This window comes from Podarcis melisellensis (assembly GCF_964234715.1).
Source record: "Podarcis melisellensis genome assembly, chromosome: 9".
Taxonomy (NCBI): domain Eukaryota; kingdom Metazoa; phylum Chordata; class Lepidosauria; order Squamata; family Lacertidae; genus Podarcis; species Podarcis melisellensis.
Window position 1 is genome coordinate 54,761,567 of NC_138541.1, and position 18,844 is coordinate 54,780,410.

Genomic DNA, 18,844 nt, shown 5'->3' on the forward strand with positions numbered 1-18,844 from the left:
CTTAAGAATAAGAATAAAGTTATTTATGTGGATAATAAAAATAACATACCTGTTTAAACAAAGTTTTACACATGGAAGTCTGAACCTACTTATCTAGGAGTAAACACCAGTGAACTCTATGGAACACATACAGGACTGTACCGTTAACCTCTCAAAAAAATTAAATTTTATATTATTAAATGTACTAGATATAACATTATGCAAGTAAAATAAGACAAACAGATTTGTTTGTTTAAAAAAACATTTCAAGATAACCTCATGATGGAGAGGCTCAAAAGTGAGGTGCAAAAAGGCATTCAAAATAAATAGGGCTCAACTGAAACTGATCCAAAAAGATTTCTTTCTTTCTTTCTTTCTTTCTTTCTTTCTTTCTTTCTTTCTTTCTTTCTCCTCCTGAACTGTTGGAGAATTTCAGTCCTCCCCTATTTGGTGAAACAGCCTACCCCATTTTGCCATTCATGAATTCTGGGTGCAACTTATAATAATAAAAGAATAAAAATATTATATTATTTTTTAAAAAATATATTCAAAAACAGCCTTAGTTTATGATGACCAGACACTGGCACAGGTTCTGCCTACAGTGATGGACCTTGCTGTCTCAAATTTCAGCGGCACCTTGTGCAATGCCAAAGTTCTGTACCCCCTGCCTCTGACCTTCCATTCTACTTCATAGTTGAGGTGTCTCCTGCAGGGAGTGCAACCAAACTGGTCAAGCTCCCCCAAAGCCGCCTCTGCTGCCTGTCCTCCTCTGAGAAAGTGGAGTAGATCTGGGTGCCATCAGTATGCTGGTGATGGCTGATTCCATACTTCCAGATGACCTCACGTAGTGGCTTCACACAGATGTTGACTAGAGGTCTAAGACTGACCCCTGTGGAATCCACAGCTGAACTGCCATGGAGTCAAGCAAAAGTTCCTCAGTGCAACCCTCTGAAACTTAGCCTTAGGTAGAGCAGGACCACCATAACACTGTGTCCTTTACTCCACAACCAGCAAAGTTGGTCTAATAAGATTTCATGGTTGATGGTACTGAGGAGTGGCAAAATATCTGCCTTCCTCCTGTTACCACAACCAGTCTGCTACTGGTTGTTTTAGGTGCCTCTCTCCTTATATCTTTTCTAGGGTTTCCTCACAAAAACCCTCTTGATTTCTGGACAGGAAACAGGAAATGGTGCTCCATCGGAGTCAGGAGATGTTGCCCCATCACAGCTAGAGTTATCCTTCAGGGCAGGCTTCCTCAACCTCGGCCCTCCAGATGTTTTGAGACTACACTTCCCATCATCCCTGACCACTGGTCCTGCTAGCTTGGGATCATGGGGGTTGTAGGCCAAAAACATCTGGAGGGCAGAGGTTGAGGAAGCCTGCTTTAGGGCAACGTGTTCAACAAGGGATCTCATCTGATTTCTGCCCAAGTTAAAATGCACATTTTACAATGGTTCCAGATTGATGACTGAACTCCCTTGTTGAAGTGCTTGAGTCCATTTCTTGAATCTGCTTCCAAATCTGCTTTGGAAAGAGAAGGGGACATCAACCTTACCACAACCTCTGTGACACGTGCTGAGATGGAAATGATCCCCAAAAACAGAAGAAGAAAGAACCTTATACTGAAACACAACTGTTTGTTTTAGGCTTACATTTAATCTCTTTGCCTTTTCAGAAAAATATTGATCAGGGCTCAGCAGCACAGCCACATCTAAACATATCTAAGGCTTCAACGGGGAAGTCATTTTCATTAAATAAATAAATAAATCTTAGTTTGACTTACAGACTCCCTGGAAGTTTTAGGATTCAATCTTTTTTATAAAAAAAATCTCTCTGATATTTGGGGAAAAGACAAAAACCACAAGAGTGACTGGCCGGCAAATGCAGTATTGTTTCACTGACATCAGGAGTGAGTGGGGTTTTTTTTTGTTTGGATTGCAGCCTTTGAATAACCTTGGAAGGATAGATTCATAGGAAAGTGAAGGACAAATATGGCTCAAGAGAGAGAGAAAATGAGCAAAAGGCAAACATAGTTTTCAAGGGCAAACCACAGCATGCCAACCCTTCCCTGACATTTGTGGCTTGCACATCCTGAAAGCTCATAATAAGAACAAAAACTCAGTTTTCAGAGGGACAGGAGTGCTCTACAAACCCCATTTAACAATGAATGAATCCTGACCCAGCACCGCTTCAGACAACTTTGATACAAGGCACAGATACATGTCAAAAGGAAAATGCTTTTGTGAAAAGGTCTAAGATTAATTTGGATTCTTCATTTGTAGGCGAATTACTTGAAAGTTTTGTTTATGGGTGAGGAGTACACAAATGCTATAGTCACATTAATCAACAATATAACTTACTTTAAAGCATAGCTGGTCTATTGATAACTTGCCAAATAAAACTGAAATCAATGCTTTCGAAACACCTACTTGAGGTCTTGGGAAGGATCTGCTCTGATATGGGGAGTCTCCACAGAGTGCTCAAATACAGCCCCTTCTGTGCCTAAAATAAATACATAAATAGGATACAGGATGGTTATATTCTATGTGAAGATCACAGTTTAAATGTATTACATTCCTCAAACAAAAGCATTTCATTGATCTGATTTGTTTAATGTTTCAGCACGTTACTGTTGGTGAGGTTTTCTTCAAATTAGACTGGCTCTAGAAGAATGCTTCCAGTGCTATTTTTCCCCCCTAGAAAAAGAGGTGCCCGAATTCACCTTCAACACCTTCATTATTCATCCAACTGGGAGGTGCCAGAAGTGAGTTTTGGTGAGCTGCGGCTGAAAAATTAAAGCCCTGCTGGACTCTTACCATCTTCGCTGACCATTGGTTAAGATGGCTAGGTATGATGGGTAGTGCAACAATATCTCAGGGCCCATAGCTGAGGAGCACTGCTCTAGAAGGGTTTCATGTTTTAAAGAAAATGTGATATATGAAAAAGATTTGATTGGTGGCACTGGAAGCAAAGGTCCTGATCTTCAGGCTGGGGTGCTGCTGCTGCCTCATTCATATCTACAGTGGGAGAAGCTCCATGCTTAAAGGAGGGTGCTTATGCACCTGCCTTGTCCAGAAAAGGAAATGGACCAGCACTTGTGTAAAGAGGAGTGCTTCTTCTGTCCAGGAGAGCTTCCATACAAAAAATTCCACTAATGACCGATTTATGTTTCCCCTTTCTTGCATATGAGTATAATATTCCAGATCTTAGACAGCCACCTCTAGTCTAGATCTCCAGTATCTTATGCAATGCTTCAGGATATAATGAATTATACAAGATTATTTTTCCCATAAATTATTTTATTCTATATGACCAAAGTGGTTCCCTCCAGAGGTGACTGGATTCTAGCTCCCATCTTTTCATCTTAAGGTAGCATTCAGATCTGTGTCTGGTTTCATGATTATTTTTATTGTTTTATTCTCTATACAGTTTATTTATTTATTTATTTTGGTACATGGCTTAGAAATACTAATCATTAAGCGATATACACATGCCTTAAATAAATAATAATTAGCTAAAAACTGGTCAACATTTGAAAACAAAGCTTTTTGGGTGTATTTTTTTACAAAACTAGATCACAAGTCATAGAAGGGGAGTGACAACAGCTATTTATTAGTTCAAACTCTCAGCTTTCAATATTGGGCAGCAATGTGCTCTCTTAAACAGCATAATCATGGACATGGAGGGATCATCCATAAAGAAATTAGAGATTACAGCAGACCGAGCGTGGAAAATCTTCTAGGAGGTATCATTTAAATAAGGCAAGAAACCCACAAGATACATGGCCATTTTATAAATGGCAAGATTCTCAGAAATATTTCTCTGACACAGAGCTCAGCATACATCATACCCATCCTAATTCAGTACAAGCCACAGCTAGTCATGCATTCGCAAATTGTACTCCCCTGAAACTATGGAAACTGAAAATTTAGTACTCTCAGAGACTGGCTGGTGTAAACTACTTATTTCTGCTCGATTTACCAGTTACTGATATTCGGCCTTTGGAAAATGACAATGAAGATGGTTTCATTAATACCACTGGAAGCATATATTACAAATTACAGAGCTGAAAGTTTGGCAATAGATCATGTTACCCTTGTATCCACAGAATGAGCACAATGAGTGGGTACTTGTTATATAAACAGCAAAACAAGGGTTTTCTCCATGCATTGTCTTGCTCTCAAAAAGAAAATGGCAGCACATTCAGCACAACACCAAATAAAGACTAAATTGTGCCGTTTTATTGGGAGTCCTCTAGATGCAAAACCGCCGCCACCTCCCTTTAATTCAATCATACATCTAGGGTCACAATAAAATGAAAGCAAACTCAATGTTGCATGTACTGTTCATTTCAACAAAGGGACCAAACAACAAGGTGTTGCTTTGGTACATTGTTGGTGTCGCTGACCAAAGTTGCCATGGTTTCAAAAGCCTCGGTGCTTCTACAGCTGGGTAAGCACATGAGAGGGATGCTATTCCTGTAGATACTTGGACCCTGACTTCTCAAATCACAGATATAAGGAACCTCAGTTGTGCCTGTCTTTGTCAACAGGCGCCCATCGTTGTGGTGATGTAGGATTTACAGGTGGGTTCAGGATATCAGTTAAATGCTACTGGTAAAAGATTTGCAAGTCATTGTGTTAGAATGAGAAACAATGTGCAACATTTCACAGCTGTATCATAAAACGGAAGCATTTAGCTTGAAGTGTTACTTGGCAACATTGGAATATGTGCAGCCAACATCAGTTCCTGGACTAGTATAGCGTTTGAATTAATAATATACAGTGGAACCTCGGTTTTCGAGTGTCTCAGAAGCCGAACACCGAAAATTTAAAAAGTAATTGCTTCCGTTTTCGAACGTGCCTCAAAAGTCGAGCATCTTCCACTGCGTGCTGACCATCCATTGCTCCTCGATTTTCGAACATTTCGGAAGTCGAACAGTCTTCTGGAACACATTATGTTAAAAAACCAAGGTTCCACTGTACTTAAATTATGACAGATTGAAACTAGAGGCTTGACACTGCCATTTAGATTATGGGAATGTGTATACACAAACAATTATACCAATCCCAGCATAAGTCGCCTTAGCAACTCTTTCCCAGGTCATAAAAATCTAAGAAGAGTCATACTGGATGAGACCAAAATTTATCTAGTCCATCTTTTGCTATCCACAGCAGCCAACTGGACACCTTTTGGAAGCCTTCCAGTAGGGCATGAGGACAATAACTGCTTTGCTGTTGCTCCCCAACAAATTCCCAGTAACAGGACACAGCCATCAGAAGTAATAATAGTAACCATTTGCAGCATTCTTCTCCATGAAATCTATATAGGCTAGTGACTATCACATCTTGTGGCAATGAGTCCCACAAGTTAACTCCCTCCTTGCTCCATCTACCCCAGCTTCACTGCCATTGCCACCTGCCCAATTCATCCATTCACTCATTCATTTGAATCCCTTGCCTCTACCCACAGCCTCCTTCTCCCCCCCTTGCTTTAATTTCTTGTCTCCTTTCTGCCTGCCTATGGACACATTAGGTTTTCTAGCTTCACATTGCCCACCTCTTCTATGATGGTTGAGCAGCTCACTGACATTGGTCTAAGGCATCCCAGTCACAAACAAAAATGAGGTGGGTGGGAAATAATAATAATAATTTAATTTTTTATACCCCGCCCATCTGGCTGGGTTTCCCCAGCCACTCTGGGTGGCTTGGGATGTGGGTGGTGCTGTGGCTTAAACCACAGAGCATAGGACTTGCTAATCAGAAGGTCAGCGATTCGAATCCCCGTGACAGGGTGAGCTCCCGTTGCTCGGTCCCTGCTCCTGCCCACCTAGCAGTTTGAAAGCACGTCAAAGTGCAAGTAGATAAATAGGTACCGCTCCAGCGGGAAGGTAAATGGCATTTCCGTGCGCTGCTTTGGTTCGCCAGAAGCGGCTTAGTCATGCTGGCCACATGACCCGGAAGCTGTACGCCGGCTCCCTCGGCCAATAAAGCGAGATGAGCGCCGCAGCCCCAGAGTTGGCCACGACTGGACCTAGTGGTCAGGGGTCCCTTTACCTTTATCTGGGTGGCTTACAAAGGTACTTTGAAGCCCTATACAGGAGTGAGCAGAAGATAGATCAGGATCTACTGGGAGATTTCCCAGGTGATCTTCAGTAGATGCTGCGCAGTATACTGCTTTGCATGAATGGTTTGCTACTTGATAACAGCCACCATGTGGAGTGCTTTATGGCTACCTTCCATGCGTGAACAGAAAATAATAGTACTATAGATTGCTAAAAAGCACAGTGCGTCACTCGTAAAGATGGAATAAATTAAAGCCATAATATGCACTTTTTAAAAAGGTTATTCAGAAGGTTCTATTTTGATCTTGCCGTTAGTGTTCCTGATTATTACCTATATAATGACTTGCTGGCCATTTAGTCTCCAAAGCATCCTACCTTTTCTCTGTACCACGGAGGTGAATAACAGGTGTAGAAAGCAAAAACCACCTGTCATTACCACAAAGCAAAAGAGAAATGATTTATTGAGAAATGCCCTTCACTGTGGTTCAAGTGGGAAATTCTGCAGGCAATAAGAGAGGGACTTGGGCACTTATATGCCCTTCTTTAGAGCAGCAGAGAGGCAAAGTACCGTTCTTAATTTAGCAGTATGGGGAAAGAGGTGTACTGCAAAGCAATTGACAACAAGGCCTGGGTATCTGACACAACCATACCAATAGGAGGAGGGGGCATGTGGGCATATGTATATGGCAGTCAATGAGCCATTCACTACAATAGCCTCAGACACACATTGTAGCACTGCAGCAACTGTTTTTCACTACAGGACATTGCAGTAAACAGTGAAAGTTGAAAGCAGCTGATACTTTAAGAAAAATCATTGATCAGTAATAAAATTCCCACTTTGTACTTTTCAACAGGGTTCCTGGGTTAGAGATTTGCTCTGCATATTCAAGACTAAAGGGAGGAGATCAAACAGTAGTAGATTTTCCATGTATGGAGGCAAGGGGTACCCAGTGTCACAGAGCATGCCGGTCAGTAAATTACACCAGGCATAGGCAAACTCCGGCCCTCCAGATGTTTGGGACTTCAATTCCCATCATTCCTGACCACTGGTCCTGTTAGCTAGGGATGATGGGAGTTGTAGTCCCGAACATCTGGAGGGCCGGAGTTTGCCTATGCCTGAATTGCACAGTCCAAAGTTGGAGTTTACTCTTTCTTAGCAAAAATATCTCTACAGACTTGGCTGAGTGCCAGGCTCCATGAGATCAGTTGCCATGGCTAAAGCTCCCCGTCTCCCCACAGCTATCTAGGTCTCCTCCTCTCCAGGGCTTTTCCCAAGCAACCAGACTGTGCCTGCATGCCCCCTATCTCCTGGTTCTGGGAGACAGGGGGTAGAGAGGAGCTTGCCTCAGCAAGAGGGGGAGACACCTGTGACTGTTCATGAGCTTGACTCATCTCTGCCTCTTGGCTTCCCTCCCAGTTGCCAGCTTCAGCTTCTGAATCTTGTCCTGCCACAGACTCTCCCATCTCACTAAGCTTTCAAATACAGGGAGGGCTCAGATTCAATTCCAAACACACGTACACGAAATTAAGTCCTGTTCATTTAATGCAACCGGGCCCCTAGTTTTAAACAAAGCGTGAGATGTTGAGAAACGGTGTCACACTAACAAAACTGAAATGGCACCAAGTATCTCATGACAAGCTCTGAAGTTCATCCACGCAGGGCAGGAGTGGGCAACATTTGACCCTCCAGACATTGCTGAACTACAACTCCCATCAGCCCTAGCAAGCATGGCCAATGGCCAGGGATGATGGGAGTATTAGTTCAGCAACACCTGGAGGGTCAAAGGTTCACCACACTTGATGTAAAGCATTTGACACACATTACAAAGAATAAAACCTACATGTTCTTAACTATGTGAAGGCTGTGTAATCCAGATATTGGAGAGCTGCTGCCTCTTAGTGAAGTCATTCAACAGCTATTGGGGAAAAAGGGAAGTTCCCTTAGATGGGATGTCATTCATGCTACAATTGGACATACCAGGAGGAAGGAAAGTTGGGAAAATTTCAAATAGCTGAAATAGGGCACCACATGCACAGTGTTCATGATAGTATGGCCGCAGCCATGCACAGTATGTGTTTGTTTCTCTAGCAGAATAATTAATCTGTGCCAATATACCTCAAAGATTTTTGGGGCACCTTAAAGACAAATAAATTATATTATGGTGTAAGCTTTCATGGACTAGAGCCCACAAAACAGATGCATGGTGTGCTAACATCAGTTGTTGGGCATATGCCATAGAAGAAATGTTATGCTTTAAGGTGCCACAATACACTTTGTTGCTGCAACAGACCAGCACAGCTCTCACTCTGTGGCCAAGTTCCAGGAGAATAATTGCAGCATTTGTTTCCTTTGGTTGAGAGAGCACTGGAGACTTAATGGTGTATTTGGACTATTTGCTTTATTTAACAAATGCACAAGCAGAGCAAAGGTGGAGGCAGATGAACGTACTGCCGAGATTGTTGTTTTTGTTCCAGACATTGCAAATTTTGGACAAGATGGACTGTTTCAAGAAGTGGCAGAAAGATATATCTAATTTTGTCTGGCAGGGCAAAAAACCCAGAATAAAATTTAAGATTCTGACTGACTCAAAGGATAGAGGGGGCTTTGCCCTGCCGGACGTAAGACTTTATTATGAGGCAGCAGCTTTTTGCTGGCTGAAACAATGGCTACTTCTTGAGAATACAGATGTCTTAGATTTAGAGGGATATGATAACAACTTCGGCTGGCATGCATATTTGTGGTATGACAAGGTAAAGGTTCATAGAGGTTTTAAAAACCATATTGTCAGAAAAGCACTATATAATGTATGGAACCGTTATAAAGACTTGTTGGAAAATAAAACCCCCAGGTGGTTGTCACCCATGGAAGCCAAGGCGGTAAAAAAACTTAATATGGATTCAGATTGGCCAAAATATTGTGAAATTATAGAATATGACGGTGAAAAGCCCAAATTACAGAGTTTCGAGAAATTAAAACCTAAAGTTCGAGATTGGTTACATTATCATCAGATCAATGAGACGTTTAAGCAAGACAGGAAACTAGGATTTCAGAAGGAGAGGTCAAAGTTAGAAACAGAGCTATTGGAACCCAATACTAAGAACCTGTCTAGAATGTATAATTTGCTGCTGAAATGGAACACCCAAGATGAAACAGTAAAGTCAGCAATGATTAAGTGGGCACAAGATATCGGTCATGATATTATGTTTGCGGACTGGGAATGGTTATGGACCACAGGTATTAAATTTACGGCATGTAGTGCCTTAAAAGAGAATATAATGAAAATGATCTATAGGTGGTACATGACCCCAGCCAAGCTTGCAAAGATATATCATTTGCCCAATAACAAGTGCTGGAAATGTAATGAATGTGAAGGAACTTTCTATCATCTTTGGTGGACCTGCCCAAGAATTAAGGCCTACTGGGAAATGATCTATAATGAAATTAAGAAAGTCCTTAAGTGGACATTTGTAAAGAAGCAGGAGGCCTTTCTTCTGGGCATGGTCGACCAAACGATTCCAAAGAAAGACAGAACCTTTTTTATGTATGCAACCACGGCATCAAGAATTCTTCTAGCAAAGTATTGGAAGACTCAAGAACTACCTACTCTGGAAGAATGGCAGACCAAGGTGATTGAATTTATGGGACTAGCAGAGATGACCGACAGAATCCGTGACCAGAGGAGAGAGACGGTGGAAGAGGACTGGAAAAAATTTAAAGTTTATCTTAAGAACTTTTGTAAAATTTCGGAATGTTAAGATGTCAAGGGTTATGAAATTAGAGAATTATAGCTGTTAAAGTTTAAACTTAAGAAAATTTAAAGAAAGTTGTCTTATTAAAATTGAAAGAAGGATTGCTAAAAGCTATTTTAAAAATAAGGGTGCAGTGAAGGGAAGGTTTGGGGAAGTCGTGTATGTTTGTTTGTATGTTTTTTCTTCTTCTTTTCTTGGTTATGTTGTTATTCTTTACGTTGTTAAAATCAATAAAAAATTATTTATAAAAAAAAACAAAGGTGGAGGCAAACAGGCACTCCTGCAGAAGGCAGACAGATTCCCAGATAACTATTTATGTGGATATACAAAGCTGTACTCCCCACTCCAGCTAATTCCACCTAGAAACACTCAGATCTCTCTGTTCTATCATTGCCCATTCAAAGCTGCTAGCTACTATTTCACATATGCATCCTGCAAAGCACAGGTCTGGGACCCTATACAAAGCACAGGTCTTCAAAGCACAGGTCTGAGACCTCTCTAGCACTGCAGGAGAGAATTGCCCATTGAAGGGACCATCCCTGGTCATTAAGAAGCATTAACATGCCTCTGTCAGATCCCAGATTTACAGAGATGGAGCCAGCCAAACTCACAGCTGTATTTTCCCTTGATCCTAGTCTGTTCATACAGGCACTCAATTAGTCATATCCTTTGCTGTTTTATTTAATCTCCCTTCTCTGTTGTCACCATGTCCTGATTATCCCCTGTGCCTTTTGATGCCCTCTGTTTAATACTTCTAATGAGCTGCAGTAGGCTTAAAATATTATATAACACCCAAAGAGAAACCAAGCTAAGTTAAAATAAAAACAATGGAATAAATTCTGGCTCCCTTGAAATCGGTGTCAGTGACTGCTAACCATCAGCAAATGACTGTTAAAAAGCAACAATCTTCATGCTTTTTCTGTAGTTTGGATATCACTGCTAACTTCTGAAAAATTAGTGCTGACCTTTGGCATCAAGTGAAAGTGAAACACCCTTCACCAAATCATATTGGATCAAATTATGGTTCCACATTTAAAATTCCCACCAACTAAAATCAAAGCTCTTTCCCCAAACATCCTTATCACCTATAATACACTATTATTGGGTCCACAATTGTACTGTTTGGCAGGTGGATCAAGCTACATACCTGTTGCAATATCTGGTAAGACAAGCTTACTGTCAGTAGATAAAGGAGGCAGAGTTCTGTGTGATTTGGACAGGGTCTAAGAGTCTTCCTTCCCATTTGGTGTTCTCCCCACCATAGAGCGATGAGATTGTATGAAAAATGCCACATCACACCAACACACATTCATCTATTGTGTTAAGCCATGGTTTGTGAGAATGGGCCTCAGAGAAGACTAGGATATGCTACTGGGTTACAAAGGGAAGGTGAACTACTCAATACCTACTTTGCATCTGTCTTCACCCAAAAGGAAAGCAGTGTCCAACTTGGTGACAACAAGAATAAATGATGCAAGGAGGGAGCTGGGTCCCAAGATAAGAAAAAAGGTGGTAACTTGGCTACTTTAAAGGAATTCACATCTCCAGGACCTGAGGAGCTGCACTCAAGGGTATTAAAGGAGCTTGCAGATGCTGCAAATGTTGTCCCCATCTTCAAAAAAAAAAAGGGGGGGGGGGAGAAGAGCCAGGTAACTACCGACCAGTCAGCTTTACACTGATACCAGAAAAGACCATAGAACAGATATTTAAATGGTCTGTGAGCACTTAGAAGAGCCAGCATGGGCTTCTCAAAAGCAAGTCATGCCAGATGGATTCCATTTGGTGGATCAGGGAAATGCTGTGGACACAGCATAGCTTGATTTCAGTAAGGCTTTTGACAAATTCCCCCATGGTATTCTTGTGAGGAAGCTGGCAAAATGTGGGTGAACCAGGTAACTGTAGCTGGTTGACTGACCGAACCCAAAGAGTGCTCACTCACAGTTCTTCAACATCCTGGGAAAAAGTGACAAGTGGGGTGCCATAGTTTCTGAGCAGGACCCGTTGTTTTCCAACATCTTTACATAGGACTTGGTTGCAGGTATTGAGGAGCTGCTCATCCTATTTGCAAATGACATCAAACTGGGAGGAGTAGCCGGTGCCTCTGAAGACAGAATTGGGATACAATATGACCTTAACAGATTGGAGAACTGAACCAAAACTAACAAAATAAATTTCAATAGGAACAAATGTACTACACTTAGGCAGGAAGAACCAGCTGCACAAATAGAAGATGGGGGACATCTGGCTTGCCAGTACAATGTGCAAAAAGGATCTAGGGGTCTTAGTAGATCACAAACTTAACATGAGTCAACATAAATAATAATTGTGATGCTGATGCAAAAAAGGCTAATGCTACTTTAGGCTGCATTAACAAAAGTATAGTGTCCACATCAAGGGAAGTAATAGTACCGCTCTATTCCGCCTTGGTCAGACCACACCTGGAGTACTGTGTCTAGTTCCGGGCCCCACAATTTAAGGATATCGAAAAGCTGGAACGCGTGCAGAGAAGAGCAACCAAAATGATCAAAGTTTTGCAAACCAAGCCTTATGAGCTGGGTATGTTTAGCCTGGTAAAGAGGAGACTGAGAGGAGATATGATAGCCATCTTTAAATATCTAAAGGGCTGTTACATGGATTATGGAGCAGGTTTGTTTTCTCCTGATCTGGAAGCTAGGACCTGAACCAATGGCTTCAAGTTACAAGAAAGGAGATTCTGACTAAACATCAGGAAGAACTTTCTGACAGTAAGAGCTGTTGACAGTGGAATAGACTCTCCCAGGCGGTTGTGGACTTTCCTTCCTTAGAGGTTTTTAAGCAGAGGTTGGATGGCTATCTGTTATGAATGATCCAGTTGAGATTCTTGCATTGCGGGGGTTGGACTAAATGAACCACAGAGCCTCTTCCAACTATACAATTCTATGATTTATGAATCTTGTTTCTAAAAGTCTTCCAAGCTTATCTCAAATGTGTGCCTATTTCAAAATTGCTCACTACCCAATTATCTTTACAATGCTCTTTTACGATGTCATTATTTCTCAACCTTTTATTTAGAATATATATATAGAGAGAGTGCCTTTGCTGCTTTCTAGAGTAATTGAGCAATTTGATATTTTCCATTCATCAATTCCTTAATATAGCAGCAAATAGTATTTCCAAATTAGTAGATGCCCCTTAAAGACAAATAGAGGATGCCTCTTCGGTTTAAATTTACTGAAAGCAGCATATGTCAATCCTGAGAATTCCTAATTGAAGCAAACCTGCTGAGTCCCAAATGAGGGAAGAGTTGCAGCTGAACTTTGGTGTGTGTGTGTGTGTGTGTGTGTGTGTGAGAGAGAGAGAGAGAGAGAGAGAGAGAGAGAGAGAGAGGAGCCATTGATAAAATAGACTGCTGGGTGAGATGTGAGCAGTTGCTAAAGCTGAGCCAGAAGTTGTCAACTGGAAACATCCAACTCAAAGTAGCTTGAAATTAGGAGTGAAATTTAGAAGGCATGATCCTGATACAGGAGGGCTTACTGTTTGTTTTCCCTCTCTTCCATTCTCCTCTCAACACGTCCATTTGCCCTCAGCAATCTATGGTCTTTTCAATGTGTTTGTGGGAGGTGGGATTATTGGCTTATCTTTTTCTTTGTCTTTGTCATGTTTTGTATTTTATATTTTTATGCTATAAACTGTCCTGTGATCTTTGGACGAAGGGTGGTATATACATTTAATTGATTGATTGATAATAGGGATGTCAGAGAATTCTGATGACAATGGAAATGGGAGTAGAAATTGCTGGTGTTCACTTATTTGTCCCCTGTCTGGAATGGAAATCAATCCAGTGAACACAACAATATGCTGTTGTTAATTTTAGTCCACAAACATATGCTGTTGATTAAGTTTTTGTCTACACCGCCGCATCCGCATTGCATTTCCTTCACGTTGAAGTGAATAAGTTGGAATGGCATAATGCCAATGTGTTTTATATAATTAATTACATAAATTATGTGAAGTTGCTTGATTTTAGCACAGCGGACAGTGAGAAGAAGAACGTAAGTTTTGGCAGAAGATGACCTGCAGTCGAATGGAAGCAGTGCTGCGTGTGACGAATACACGCAATATATGGAATGCACAACAATGTCTTCTTACAACCCAATCAATGCCTCTTTGAATGACACTACATTATTATGCAATAGCCTGGCATTCCCAGCTTCTTCGATCCATCCCCCAAACACTGGATGTAACCTTTGAGTTAGTACCACATTATATCAAGAAACATATTCTCTTCGAAATGTGCTCCTAGCCGTTCTTTTTCTCTCTTTTTTACTTAATTCAATCCAAGAGTTAGCTCTTTTCCCAGAAACTAATCCTTAAGTGGCCATATATTCTGCGGTGAGAGCCAAGGCTCCTGACAAGTCATGCCCACACCTTTATAGCCCTCATTTACAATCCAGACATGAAAAATAAAAACATATATATTATGTGCTTTAAAACAAAGCAAAAGAAGACCATTATTATGCTCGAATACCTAGGTACTGAATTTACTGATGTCAGCCTGAAAAACAGGAACCCATCATTGTCCTCTATCAAGGGAGAAATTCAACTTCACAGTGCTGCAAAATAAATAAATAACCAATATACTGAGCCACATTTGGGTGTATGATTTCTACACTTTACTCCCTTTGGGCTAGGCTGTCGGTGGGTGAAAGCATTCTGAGTGAATAGCAGTTGCCTAAATAATATTCAGGTTGCATGATACAAGGGTGAGGTGTAATTATGTAACTTTAAAATTCTTTACTAGACCTATATCTAGGAGAAGAAGGGAAGTTGCTGGTATAGATCTGGAAATGTCTTCTTGATGGATCTGTGAGTCTTCAAGTGATAATTGGCATGGATTTACATATCAATAACCTTAGGTCACAAAAATTCCTGAGACAAAGTAAAGCAAACTAGGGTTTGCTTCTTCTGTTTCTTAGCCATAGTGCCAGAAGTATCTGAGGACTACTTCTGATGTTATAAGTTCTTATGTGTGTTATGAAAAAGAATCAGGAATAAGACTGAATAGACCAGTTCCACTACCTCTGTGAAACTGGAATTTTAGCCCTGTTCACATTGTCAAAATTCAGGAATTCTGGGCACATAGAGTGGTGAGATTGTGCCTTTTGCATTCAGGGCTCCAAATCTTCATTTGTTTATGCATTTTGTTATATATGGACAGTGGCGTAGCGTGGGGGTGCAGGGGGGGCCGGCCGCACCGGGCGCAACATCTGGGGGTTAGGGTTAGGGGGCGCAAATCCACGGGTTAGGGGGCACAAATTACTTGCCTTGCCCCGGGTGCTGACAACCCACGCTACGCCACTGTATATGGAACAAACATGGGTACAAGTTACAGAGAGAGAGAGAGAGAGAGAGAGAGAGAGAGAGAGAGAGAGAGAGAGGAAGGAAGGAAGGAAGGAAGGAAGGAAGGAAGGAAGGAAGGAAGGAAGGAAGGAAGGAAGGAAGGATCTGTTTACAAAGGTCCCATGAACATGCGAAGTTCAGGAGTGCAGACACAAAGTGTGAAAGCTTGTATGTGTGAATGAGCAATCACAGGTGGTTCACCATAGGTAGAACTTTCATACCAAAACACATTATCAGTCTGCACATTCAGCCGAAAGGTATCAAATGTTGAATAACTAAGGGATGGTAAATTACGTCGTTTAGAAGCTGGGTGAATGAAATACACAAATAGTGGATATGGTACTGGCTTCTCTGAGCCAATTGGACCTTAGAATGGAAGCAAGATTGAAGATACCAACATTGATTGTGCTTCTAAACCCTAATGTTTGCAAGCATTTACAAAACTGCAAACATTCCTTGAAATAACTCAAGATATCTACTCAAGCGAAACCTTATTGTCTGCCCAGAAATTCTGACACAGGCAAATTTGGTGGCTACTTGTCCTCATATACAGCTTGCATATTGACTGCTAGATTTACTTGAGATTTTAGAACTCCACCTGTTTGCTACACATGTACTGATTATCCAACTGTCCTAAGAATTTTGACCATACCCATCCATATTCAGCAATGCTGTGATTGCAAATGCTGCTTAATTCAGTGAGTCAGCCAGGTGTATATTATTGTTTTTTCTTCCCACCTTTCTTCCACTGATTGTAACATATCAAGCTTGAATTATGACCTGTCTAGAGAGCAGGAAAAGTGTGAGAAAGACTTCGCCTATTGACAATCAAATGGCCAGTCAGCCACCGAAGGCAAATATATACCGTATACTCTCATACAAACATGCATTGTATCATCATTTACTTTCTCTACATCACTGAGCTTTTTCTAAATGGTTTATTTATATTCTTCTAACCTAATTTGTAATTCACACATATCCCTCATTTCCTTCTTATTCTGTCATATTTCCTTTTTATGGCCCCAAACAATATTTCTACTTTAACATCCCATTTTAACTGTTATTGTGGTGCTCTGTATATTGCTTCCAATTACCTGCACATTTATCCAGTCTTAAAAGCAAATCTAGTATGTTTATGTTCTCCTATACATGTTAAAATCGTGTGGCTATTATAATACAATAATGGAGTGTCTCATTATTTCTTTCTACTGTGTGGCTGTGCTAGATTCTATTGAATTCATAATATTTTTCTCCACATCAAAAGAAGCATGGCTAGACCCAAGTCAGAAGAATATTAAATTTGTTTCAATACATTCATCAACTCTTAACACATTTTTCTTTCTTGTCTGTTTCACATGAAACTCAAGTGGAATGTCTTTTATTTCTGCAAATTCATTCAAGATATGTGCAATTCTAGCAGCGTGTAACTAGTGATTTATCTGAAGATTTGCATTAAAACTCTCCTTAATCTTCCTGATAAATGAGATTACAGTGGTACCTCGGGTTAAGTACTTAATTCGTTCCGGAGGTCTGTTCTTAACCTGAAACTGTTCTTAACCTGAAGCACCACTTTAGCTAATGGGGCCTCCCGCTGCTGCCGCGCCACCGGAGCACAATTTCTGTTCTCATCCTGAAGCAAAGTTCTTAACCCAAGGTACTATTTCTGGGTTAGCGGAGTGTGTAACCTGAAGCGTATATAACCTGAAGCGTATGTAACCCGAGGTCCCACTGTATCTGCTTTGCATGCCTGCATATTATTGGAGAAATAAATATATGCAAAACTGCAATTGTAGTTGAGATTTTTTGGTATTGGGTTAACCTAAGAATTTTGATTCAGTCTCAGAAGATATGAAAATGACCTGCCCTCCAAATGGGTGCTTGTGAGTTCCTAGCTGTGCAAGGCCACACTGGGGCTCTGCTCATTTCTACAAGGGAGTCCCCCACAAAGTGGGAGTCCAGGTGATGCAAGGACATGCAGCTTGGACCTCAGTTCTTACCAAAGAGTCATTTGTCATCTATTTCTGGTGGTTTCCCTCTCTTTTTCCTTTGGCACGCATGTGACACCCTTTCCTCCATGAAGAACTTTGAAACTCATCCAGAGATATTCGTTAACTGGCTTTGTATAGCCCTATTAATTTTACAGCAACATACAGTGGTACCTCACAAGACGAATGCCTCACAAGACGAAAAACGCGCAAGACGAAAGAGTTTTCCATTTTTTGAGTCGTTCCGCAAGACGAATTTCCCTATGGGCTTGCTTCGCAAGACGAAACGTCTTGCGAGTTCTTGCGAGTTTGTTTCCTTTTTCTTAAAGCCGCTAAGCCGTTAATAGCCACTAAGCCGCTAAGCCGCTAATAGCCGTGCTTCGCAAGACGAAAAAACCGCAAGACGAAGAGACTTGCGGAATGGATTAATTTCGTCTTGCGAGGCACCACTGTATTGAGGATTTTCATCACTAATGGGTATATGGAGTTACAGACCTCTCCCAAATCTTGTGGGGACTTTATGCTTCTAAAAGTAAAAAAAAACCTACTGTAAATATAGCTTTCAAGGTCAATGGTGTATTAATACATATGGGTTTGAATTACATAGGCAGTGAAAAGCTAACTCAAAAGACACAGAGAAATGAAAGTTTATTCCTTGCACTTGCTTATGAGGCCACTGATAGTTCTGGAGTCAGACAAGAATCAGTGTATCACATCTGAACTCTGCTTGTGAATATTGTTATCCCGGGTGCTATTTGCTTGAGATCATTATGCAATTCTGCTTGGCATGTGGCCTCAGTTTAGTTCAGGGGTTCTCTTGGATGGTGGCCAGAGTCAAGAGAGCAGAAATAAATAGCCCCTTTCAAATTTGGAAATCGGATGAGAATATTAGTTTAGTTTACATGATTGCTAGTATCTGAAAGTTCCGCCATCTAATTCTATGTTATTTGCTGAAACCAAATGTCCCTGGGGAAATGGTGTTTTGGTTCTAATAGCTGCTGCTAACATGTGCTGTCGACACACAGGCATAAAGCATTGAAGAGCGCAAGCCAGATGGTAGCAGTGCCAACTGCAAATGACTCAACTCTCTATCTTCATTTCAAGGAAGGATAATAGTTCAACATTCTTGGGCAAAGAGTACGTATACTTTGCTGAGCTCCTTCAATGCTTTACATTGGAACCTGTGGCACTTTAGATGTTGCTGGAATACAATTGCCATCATGCCTAACCACTGACTGTGTTGATTGGGCTGATGGGAGCTGGAGTCCAACAAAATCTAAGGAGCCACAAACTGCCCATCCTTGACATTTTTTTTTTTTTTTATAAAAATTTTTATTAAGATTTTTTACAGATACATATTTAACAAACAAAATAGGTTTCATAACATCTTTTCATTCTATTGCGGACTCCCTCACGTCTCCCGCTTCCACTCTCATCATTAAAAACGAATTTTTCCAAGCAAATTATCATCTTGTTTATACTCTTAAGTGCAATGTTTAGGTTAAACTCAAATAAAAAATTATAATTTTAATGGTAGACAGTTATTTCTGCTCTGGCTTCCTTGTTAGGATTCAACCAAATTACAATACTTTTGTAAATAAATCTTAAATTTCTTCCAGTCTTCTTCAACCCTCTCCTCTCCCAGGTCGCGGATTCTGCCAGTCATCTCGGCCAGTTGCATATAGTC

At 40.9% G+C, this 18,844-nt stretch overlaps 1 protein-coding gene across 2 annotated transcripts in view; it reads right to left on the bottom strand.

Annotated features, from left to right (window-relative positions):
* Positions 1-18,844, bottom strand: part of SGCZ (sarcoglycan zeta) — a 559,799-nt gene that overhangs the window by 13,202 nt on the left and 527,753 nt on the right. For both annotated transcript variants that reach the window (XM_081924603.1, XM_081924602.1), the window contains one exon: positions 2,409-2,481. In XM_081924603.1, the coding sequence (XP_081780729.1) occupies positions 2,409-2,481 (73 nt within the window). The remainder of the gene's footprint in view (positions 1-2,408; positions 2,482-18,844) is intronic.